The sequence below is a fragment of the Trachurus trachurus genome (assembly GCF_905171665.1).
Source record: "Trachurus trachurus genome assembly, chromosome: 1".
NCBI classification, from domain to species: domain Eukaryota; kingdom Metazoa; phylum Chordata; class Actinopteri; order Carangiformes; family Carangidae; genus Trachurus; species Trachurus trachurus.
Window position 1 is genome coordinate 11,035,322 of NC_139891.1, and position 11,104 is coordinate 11,046,425.

General features: G+C 39.7%; 1 protein-coding gene across 1 annotated transcript; it reads left to right on the forward strand.

Moving 5' to 3' along the window:
* Positions 1-9,741: 9,741 nt before the first annotated feature.
* Positions 9,742-10,737, forward strand: LOC310987812 (trace amine-associated receptor 13c-like; the record flags this gene model as incomplete). Its single annotated transcript, XM_083974246.1, has 1 exon — positions 9,742-10,737. One exon carries the CDS (start codon positions 9,742-9,744, stop codon positions 10,735-10,737), a length of 996 nt encoding a protein of 331 aa, XP_083830372.1.
* Positions 10,738-11,104: the final 367 nt, after the last annotated feature.

The window sequence follows — 11,104 nt, forward strand, 5'->3', positions numbered from 1 at the left end:
AATCTATGTATTTATGAATGAAATGACATGTCAGCCCATTATTGCATAGGCTACATGGATGATCTTCCCTCTCACACTGTACATATCCTACATGAAAAAGGCTTGTTTTGTGGACTTCATGAAAACAGCTTAAAGCCATTAATCAAACCACATATAATTGTAGCTTCTTATATAAGGTGGGCATCTAGGCTATAGCGCAAATTACAACGCAGTTCATCCTGTCACAGGGAGCGACATAGCCCCACAACAAAGTGGGATGCTGGTCTATTCATTCTGGCAGATGTAAAACCACGAACTACCTGCGCTAAATCACTTAAACGCATCATGAGAAGAAAAAAAAAACATCTCACATAGGCTGGGTCCTACACACAGCCACAGGCTACAGCGAAATATTCCGCAGATGTTTCGACCCTGTTTTTTTTTACCCGCAAACACAAGGAAACCACTGCAGTCCCAGAAACATGACCGTAGAGAGGAGAATATAAACTTACTGTGGTTTTCCGTGCTGTCGCTGCTCTCCGGCCGGCTGTGGATGGGATCGGACCTCGCTGATGCTGACGGGGACTCGGTGTGAGCGCCGGTTGCCGTGGTGATGTGTGATTCACGGCAGGACTGCGCATGTAATTCAGTGTGGAGCGGCTCCGTCCTCCGGAGGAAACTGGCAGCAGCTCAGTGTGAATGCGCATCTCCAGGCGGCTCACGGGGATTGTGGCTGATCAGGAAATTGCGTTTTGTCTGCCGGGAAAAATAATCATATCTGAGTGTTTGTCATCAATGTGGTAGCCTAGTCAACGACGCAGTGTGTTTTTTCCCCTCTCTCTCTCTCTCTCTCTCTCTTTTGAATGGAAAACAAACACGCAGTCGGAATTAGGCTACACACCATTGACATTTTACTCAGTGGCCGCAAAGCAGGCTGTTTGAGATTTACTTGCAGTTATGGTGAAGTGTGTTTAGCCTACGCAGATCAATAAAAAGCAAGACAAAAACAGGATTAAGTAAAACAACATGAAGTAGCAGGGTACATCTGGACAAGACTGGAAATAAACCAGCAAGAAAAACTTAAGCTATGTTAGTTAGAAATTTAATTACGGCAGTTAGAATAGAATTTCTAATCTTTTTTCACTATTTAGTTCAGTTTTAACAGAGTTCAACCTGAGTTAACCTTTTGATTTATATTTCCCTTACATTTCCACACTACAATGCAGCGTCACATGTGTAGCCTATCTGAAGACCCAGCAAGTCCTGGACTCACGTGCAGCTTTGAGGTTCTTCATCTTAAATATTTAATTTTCCTTTATTCTTCTACTCCAATATTTTTTGTTTGGCTATTGTATGAGGATTTGTGAATAAATTAACTGATTCTTGACTTTTTACAACTACATTAAACATTTACCCTTGTATTAGGCCTATGTATTCCCATAATTATAAATGTTAAGAAGATAAAACGTGCCAATAATGAGTTATAACATACTTATGCTTGGATATGAATGTGTGTGGAGTATTTATCCAATAATATAATGTAGCTCTAACAGGGATCTTTATGATTGATAAAAAAGAAGAAGAAAGAAAGTAAATTTTGTTGCTCATACCTCTAGTGGAGTTTTGTTTTTTGAATATATATATTTTTTTACTCCGAGGTCGTGCTTTTTACTCAAGTAGCCTAGTACAAACAGTGGCTTCAGTTTACTGAAAAATTATTTCTTTGTGTTATTTTACACACATTCAGCCCCAGAGACAGTTTACACACAGTTCGCTAGAATGACAGATAAAGGTCTGGGACTTGAAAACAAGAGTTGGTAATGATAGACAGCAGGTCAAAGGTCAGTGGAAGTGGTGTCGCTCAGTCTTGCCTTTGACCTAGTAAAAGATGTCTCATGACCTGGATGACCTGAGGAATCTTCAAAGACACGTTAAGGATTGGTGAATTTCTGGATTATTTTTGTCTTGAATCAAAAAGTGTGTCATTGTGAGTTGGGGGAGTTAGGTGGAGCAGCTTCACCTCTCTCAGTGAAGGTGAGGAGGAGGTGAGATATATGTGGAGCTGTGTGTCAGAGAGAAGGGAAAGACAGAGATGTTTGTGTGTACGTGAGTGTGTGTGTGCGCTGTGAGGGAGCGGAGAGAGCGATGTGTTGGAGAATGAGTGGGAAGCAGGATCCAGGCTCGTCTGCAGATTTAGATCAACCTTTTCATGGAAAGAGAACTCCTGCTGTTTTCCTCTTTGGCCGTGCTCGACTGTATGAATTCATTACGCCTTTAGGGGAGCACTCGTCCAAAAATCAGCACTGAACCCCCCGCGCCCCCCTGCCAACCCATCAATTGGGCCTACATTTATTATTTTGACCTTTCCTTTGCGGGGGAGAGACATCAAAGTGAATCCTCGACTTATTCCTCTGTGAGGAGACGGAGGTGTCATCCTCACAGTGTGAGAGGCAGACTGCTGGCCTGTGCTGGTTTTGTTGTCAGTGAAGAAGAGAGACGGAGTCTGGGTCAACATAATTAAAATGAGAATCAATTAGGCCGCAGTGGAAGGAGGAAAAACTGGGCGAAAGCAGGCGTGTTATTGTGTGTGGGCATGCATGCGTTTACTTGTGTGTGTGTCCGTGTGTTTATAAAACTCTGATACGCTGATTATTTGCCATTTTCATGATCAGTCATTTCTTGGAAATATCTCATATTTTCACTCATGTATTTAGAAAAAAAACTTGATTACTATTTAATACAAATTAAGCTTTTTATAATTATGACCAAAAACTATTTATACATCAGGCTTCCACACTTTGTTACATTGTGTGATAGTAACCTAAACATATTTTTATTTTGATTAAAACATTATGTAGTTTGTATGATGATATTTTTTATTCTTGCTTATGTATATTTAACGCTGGACATAGTTGATCTTTACATTTCTTCAAAACAAAGTGTTAATGAGAGAATCAAGCTACAATCTAAAATCACATAGCAAAGTCATTTCATTAATGCTAATTTAAGTTAAAACAAACCATAAAGATTTTTTGTGAAGGATGATGAAAAACATCATGTTCCTATACAGTTCTCTACATCACTACATTTTGCATTAAACTGTGATTTTTGACATTTTGAATGAGTGTTGAAAAAGAGCAGCAGTAGTAGCCTAATGTCTCGAAAACACAAATAATAAATTAGTTTTAAATTTTATCCCTCAGTCTTCACTGATCATCACAGTACACTGAATTATTTTGACACAATATCAAAAATGTTATTATATCTTAAATCATATATGTTTACTTAGATATGTTTAAATATGATGAAGTGAATGGACTTATTTGTGCTGCACTTCCACTCAAGAGGCAGCACTGACTGTGAATTAAAAGCCTTTGTCATTTTATTTGATGCAGAGCAGTGATGATGTGGTTAAGAGAAAAGGAAGAACAGGCGCTGGTGTTCACCATAAATAATATAGGCCCCAGTGCTTCCTTTTGTCTGCAGTGTTTTCTGACTGCTGTTAATTTTGCATGAAAAGATTGTTTCCATGTAACACAAAAGTGACAAGCCCCTTTAAAACATAACTTTTTAACAATTACTTTACGTCAGTGCTAAGGTAAAGTTATTTGGGGTTGTGGTCACAGATTTATTTACTTTACCTAAAAAGTTCTTCACCTCCATATAATTATAGCTTTATTTCACAGACTCCAAGTCCATCAAGACACAAACAAGGAAACATAGACAAACAATATAGACAGTACACAGTCTGTCCACACACAAACTAAAAACAGTACAGTTGTTTAGACCAGCATTTCCAAAACATGGAGGTGTATTTCGTATCACTCTGAGTTGGATCAATTAGAGACATTATAATTCCATTTTTTGAACGATAAAGTGTGCAGGTAAATTTATAAATAAAATTTCTTAACAAAGCATTGAATGTGGGGACATTACTATATATAATATCAAGTGATGGTTACTTTCATACAAATAATTGTATGCTCTATATTTTCTGTAAGCAATAATACATTGGTTTATTGAGTGTTATTAGAGCGTATCTGGATAGAAAAAGAAATAAAACAAGCAAAAGTAAATATCATAAAATAATAAAGACTACATCTATTATATCTAAATATATTCAGTATTTCATATGAGGCACTGTGGCAGGATCAGCAGGATGCACAAAGTGTAAGATGGAGTCCTACACTGTAGCTGCTGTACTGTCCACTCAGCTTCCCTCTGTCATCCACCCTTCAGTCTTCTCCACTCTGGCCCAGCTCAGCACTAACCATCCATGACCTCCCTCCTGGACTGAAAACTCATCTTCTAGACAACATCGCCCTCTTCCCACAGAATGATTTAACCTCTCCTTGCTCTCTAAAAATATCCCATCTCTCCTACCTCTCTCCTCTCACTACACTCTGTCTCCCTCTCAGCATTCACGCCTTGTCCTCTTGCCACAACAGTATTATGAGGACACTCAGGTCTGTAGCTTTTCCTGTTTCAGGCTGCTTGTTATTTCTGGTCGCTGGTGAATTTAAGCTTATTTTGTTTACGAAAGAGCAAAGTGTATGAAATATCAGATGAAGAGTGGAGGGATGCTTAACAACACTGATGGTTCTGACTGGTTTGCTTAATGCTTCGTGTCTGCTGAGCAGGCTCTGATCCACGTCATAATGTGATTATCAGTTATGGATTTTGTCAGGACAAGGCCACTCAGTCAATTATCCCGAGTACTTTTAATCAGTTAATTTACAGTTTGAGTGACACTCAAATGGATCTGGGGAAGGAGGAGTCAACATAAAACATTAAGTATCTAAATGAATAAAAAACATACACTTATCATGGTCTTAACTTACAAACCACACAACTGGGTCTTTTTAGGTATACATTTCTGGGAGCAAAATGCAAGGAGTCGTCAAAGCTGATTAGATCCATGTCAACTGCTTTACCAACAGTACCACCTAGTGGCTGATTATCCAAATGACATCTCTAGAGGAGGCAAAGTCCAACAGGGAGATTGAGCTTATCTTTTGAACCATAATGAGTTCAAAAGAAACTAATTCTGGTTAAGTTTAACCAGAGAACAGTCCACTCTCTCCACAGTGTTGTGCCTTAGTTAGTCACTTAAATCAAACATGGGACTGCAATCCATGACTGTCACTGGCTGATCCCAGACCAGCTAATTATAGTGTTTTTTCTATATCTTTATGTTCTGTAACTTTCTCATATCGCAGTTGTCCTTCAGGTTTTCATTTATGGATTCAGGACTCTCCCATGTCTTAGAAAAACAGTTATAAATACATGAGATGACAAGCTTTGGAGATAGGCCAACACAGTTTTCATAGGACAGCTATGTTATTGTGTAACTTATATGTAAAATGTATATTTGAAACTCTCCTCTTAACTTAATGTTCAAACAAAGACATTGGATTTACCAATCTGGGATACATTTTAAGAACCAGCTTTAACTAATCAGATAGTGATGATGTACTAAACAAATGTATCATGTGAACGTATCATGAAGTGTATCAATTACATCATCTGGTTTTCATGGAGATTTGGAATGTAAGGCAGAGTATAAACACTGCCAATGATAACTAAACTTACTTTATAAAAATTAAAATTTAAGTACAGCTTTTGTACTCAACATACATCAATACAAACGTAAATGCAGTCACTAGACAATTAACCTTGATTGAAAAAAACAGATAATTTATTCAAGTGGTGTGATGTAGGATGTAGTTTGGAAACTACTGATCACGCTTCATGGGGCAGTGATTGATTTTGATGCATAACAACTCTGCAAAACAAGCAACAGTCAGATACAATTTTGGTCCCGAAAGTATAAAAAAGCACTGCCCTCTGAGGTGTAGTGAATTAAAACTAGTCATAAAATCTGTGACTTTGGAACCTTTAAACAACACACAATCCCTAATGCTGCAATTTATGATGTGTCTGTCTGTGGCCATAAACTTTAAAACGCGACAACTGAAAGAATCCAATTATCTTAACCAGGTAACACTAAATGGCCACACCACCATAGCTTATTTAGGACAGACACACTCATAAAGTCTTCAAAGTCATCAGTGCCTCAGAGGATACATTAGTTTTAACACAGAGATAAACAAACATCAAAGTGTTGTGTACCAGTGGGCCATGTTAGTGCCTTGTAATAATGCATGATAGCACATTAAACCACAGGTGAATTCCAGTCAAAGGTGTTAATAAACACAATAAACACAATAACACATGATGCAACCACTATTCCCTTTGCAGATGTGCACCATGACCACAGCTGGCACAAACAAAAACAATGTAACTCCACTGTGTGTCAAAAGTATGGAGATACAGCTCTGTAACTTTGTTAAATCCAGGATTACATAGTTGATATTACATTAAGATTCAAATGAGCTCAACAAGATGATCTAAATCTTCTCAGTTTAGAGAATTCACCCCTATTGTGATTATTCACATTGTTTTACACAAGCACAAAAGTACAAATAATACAAACTGATGATTTTACTGATGGATAGTCACATTTTTAAATGTGTGGTATGATTTGAGCAAATGCATTCCCCATTTTTATTAAATTAACTCATTATGCATGCAGACATAAGGCTAATGGGAAAATAACCACATGCATTTACAGGTTCCAGTTTATAAGGTACAAAAAAAACTGGCATTGGCTCTAATTCAATAAAAACCATAAAGGCTGAAATCCAGCATTGAACCAAACTGTGCCATCACTGCTCAGTTAATCAGTCCAGACAGACATTACTGTCTCAAATGAAGTGTCAAGATCCCGAGGCCTTAGACAGGGAGATAAATCTCAACAACCAGACTAACAGATAATTGTCCTCATTACTGATCACTTGCAGTTGAGACAAGGACCTCTCCTGCCCCGGACAAATACACAGATTGCACAAAGACAAGTATGGTAGTCCAGACAGACTGTAAATCATACATCAGGGGGTCAGCAATCTCTCCAGGGTGAAAGGGAACCTAAAAACTGCAGGCACATGCTTCAATGAATTCAAATAAATGCGGTGAAGTAGAAAGTACAATATTTCCCTCTGGAATGAAGTGGAGTGAAAGTATAAAGCAGCATAAAACTGACTGTACCCACATCCTGTCAACTGACTGCAGTAAATATTAATCTGATCTGGATCAACACAACAGCCAAGTTAAAAAAAACACACATTTTCGCCACGTACGTTTGACTCTAAACACCTGTCACTTGATTGACACTGTGCTGTTAAACCACAAACACTGCAGCTACACAGCACTGTGCTTGTGTGAGGATTAAAAAGTGAACTTCAACCTCAAAATAAGTTTTACAAACACACAATAACAATCCACACATGTCACACAGAAGATCCGACACTTTTACAGGGGCACCATCCCATCGGTAAGACACAGATTGGTTTTAACATTTTGCATCAAAGCTGTAGCAGCTCAGTCCTTTGTAAAGTGTCTGTCCGCCGTGCAAATAGAAAGGCAAACCTGACTGGCAGTGGCAAAGGGGTCAATTATCTTTTATTACTGAGTTCACCCAGTTGTGTTTAAAACATGACAACCGGTATACCTGATCATTTTGGTGAAAAAGGGGCTCTACAGAAGCTAATATCAAAAGGTCTAACTAAACCACCACAACCAAATGTCAAAATGCACAGCATCTTTACAAGAACCAGCCATGAGCCACCCAACACTAAAAATGAAAGGGTGCAGTATCAGAGTAGATGTTAGAGATGTTAGAAAGTAGCTGATGATGACCAGATGATCCACCTCCCTCCCAGGCCCCGCGCTGCCCACTCGCTTGTGTGCACACATAAATTCGGAAACTCTAAAGATAATGAAGATATTATGAAGGTAATTTAAACCAACTAGAGATTGTCACAATTTGCTTTTGTGACCTAAGTTGTAGACACTTGAGGACAGAGCCACCATTGGAGTGAGGTTGGCAGATGAGACATCAAGGTAAAGAAATAGAATAGCCCACTTTAGAGTCATCCAGGTATTGACATGGGAAATACACTGTAATATTTACAATTTCAGGTATGTAGGTAATATAAATGTTTTACAGACATGGACAAAATTGTTGCTACCCTTCTGTTAAAGAAAGAAAAACTCACAATTTTCAATGAAAGAACTTGAAGCTGACAAAAGTAATAATAATTTTTTTTACATGAAATTTAAGTGAGATGTTAAAAACGAAAATCAGACATGGCTTTTGAATTGTGTGTGATAATTGTGGGTTTTTTCTTCTTTTAACAGAATGGTATGAACATTTTTGTCCACATCTGTAAACCTACTAAACTAAACTTTGCCGTAGGGGAGCACCACCTGGTTGACTGTGATCTTTGCGCCTGAACTGTGGACCACATAGAGGCCAATGGCTTCTCTCCTAAACACACTGACTGTCCTTTTAACAGTGCAGCCACATCTCTGCTGAGAAGTGAACAGAGCAGTAAACTCCCTCACCATCATGTGAACTCTGGCCAAGGCAGCCGCCTTTTTTAATCACAAGGGAAAAAGGTCAGGGTGTATATTGTCTGTCAGTGGTTCACCACAGAGTTGCCTTTCACGGTCATAGACGCCTGCTGATACTTCACATTTTTGACTAGTCTGGGACCAGTGGACAAAGTGGTGATAATAGCTTTCCATAACTATAAAACCACCTCCTGTCTGTGCTGTGGTCAGACGGGCTTTTCTTGGTGGAACAAACCCTACACCAAACACTGGACCTCAACCAACCAAAAATACACATGTTTTAGGGTTAAGCATCCTGTCAGTCTCACTCTACACCACTCTGTCCATTTAGCAATCTTAATAATAATGTGACCAAAGTCAGCACAAACATACACAGGTCCCGGTTTGTCAGGTTGGAACATGTCTCTATAATAACCTCAAGGAAAATGTGAGAAGGTGGACTGTGACTAACGGGGAATCTTACGTCAGACGACAGTCTAACTAAACAGCAGGTTTCAGATTGACAGTAACCTGGGATGTTTAGAGCTTAAACCCATTTAGTTGATATTTTGATTTAAAACTTTTGTTTAATGACCATTTCAGTTCTGCAGAGCCAATGTGGATATGTTCAAATTAGTACTCCTTATTAAAATAGTTAATTAAACTTGTTTTGATTACACAGATTAAATAATTGTATATGAAAATACACAAAAAGTATAAAGGTCGGGCACATCCAATTAAAAAGGTGCTGGCCTCAAAAATAAATGTAGATAAAGAAAAAGAGAAGAGGAGACCGCACACTTAAGGGAGCTTGAGTGTGCGGTCTCCTCTTTTCTTTTTTCTATATGAAAATACACACAAATCTGCAGAGTTAGACAATTAATGGTTTGCAGGTTGCTGCTGAATTGAAGCTCTTAGTTTTGCGTTGTCCTCTGGTTCTCATTGATCATCCCGGCTATCTGGAAAAACTTGATTGCTCTGCTTGTGTCCATCTAAAAGTACAACAAAACCAAGTTCAAAGAAAAGTTTTCCATCAGTTGTTATGAAACCAACATGTTGCATCATGGAAAGCGAGGTGGTGGTGGGGGGTGGAGAAAAAAGCAAGGGAGAGGTGAGAAAGAAGAGGAGAGAGCTGATGGTAGAAGGAGGGGAGGAAAAGAAAAAGAGACATGATATGGGAGGGAAGACAGAGGAGTGTAGAGGAGTTGGGGAGGAAGGAGTAGGGAGCACTGTCACTGTCAGAGATAAATGAGTACGGTCAGAGAGCAGCTCAGCAGGTTCAGGTCAGCAGCAGCTCTCCTCCTCTGGATGATGGACAGTCTGGATGGAACCAAGCTCTGCTTCCCTCAGCTCCTCAACTCCTCCTGCAGGGGTTTTCTGCGTCCTCGCTCTGAGGCCGTCTTCCTCTACGCGCTGCTCTGCTCCGTCACCGTGCTCACTATAGCCCTCAACCTGCTGGTTATCATCTCCATCTCCCACTTCAGACAGCTCCACACCCCCACCAACCTGCTGCTGCTCTCCCTGGCCACCTCAGACCTCCTCGTGGGGCTGCTGGTGATGCCGGTGGAGATGGTGAGATTCATAGAAAACTGTTGGCTGCTGGGTGACGTCATGTGCGCTCTGTCTTACATTATCGGCTTCACTCTCATCTCGACCTCTGTGGGGAACATGGTGCTGATATCCATCGACCGTTATGTAGCCATTTGTTACCCACTGCAGTACCCCAACAAAATCACTCGCAGAAGAGTAGAGGTGTGTGTGTGTCTGTGCTGGGCCTGCTCACTTCTCTACAACGGCTTGATCTTAATGGAGCATCTCAGCCAGCCCGACAGACACAACTCCTGCTACGGGGAGTGTTTGGTGGTGATTGATTACATCTCTGGAGCTATTGACCTTGTGCTGACTTTCATCAGCCCCTGCTCGGTCATAGTCACTCTGTACATGAGAGTGTTTGTTGTGGCCGTGTCACAGGCTCGTGCCATGCAGTCTCACGTTAAGACTGTCGCAGGTGCTTCAGTAAGAATCACAGTAAAGAAATCAGAGAAAAAGGCAGCGAGGACTCTTGGCGTTGTCATATTGGTGTTTTTGTTGACATTCTGTCCATATTACTACCCGTCTTTTTCAGGGCAGGACACTTCAAACAATGTTTCTTTTTGGCCTGTTGTGTCCTGCTTGTTGTATTTTAATTCTTGTTTGAACCCACTCATATATGCTTTTTTCTATCCGTGGTTTAGAAAAACTATCAAGTTGATAGTTACCCTCAAGATACTAGAGCAGGAATCCTCTCGGGCAAATATACTTTGATGTTGTTAAACAGTCATTATTGGCACATATCTGATGGAGAGAATAACAAAATTGAACTGCCGTTAGTCCTATGTGTGATGTATTTGTCTAACTTAATTTGCCCCCCTTTCTGTCTGCACTTCAGTCTGTAAGAATTAGTAGTGAGCATGTGTGAGAGCTGTTTAGACTATCAATGGATATTTAACCAGCAAATCTTCATATAGCTGTTTGTTTTGATATTTCTGGAGCATCAATGCCAAACAAAGGAGCAAAGCCACTGTTTAGAATATGACTGTGATTGTGAGTAGAGTTGCCTTTATGTATTACTATGCACTGTCTTAAGTGTTTAGTGGACAGAATGTGTCTTGTTTTATTAAGATTTAGGGGG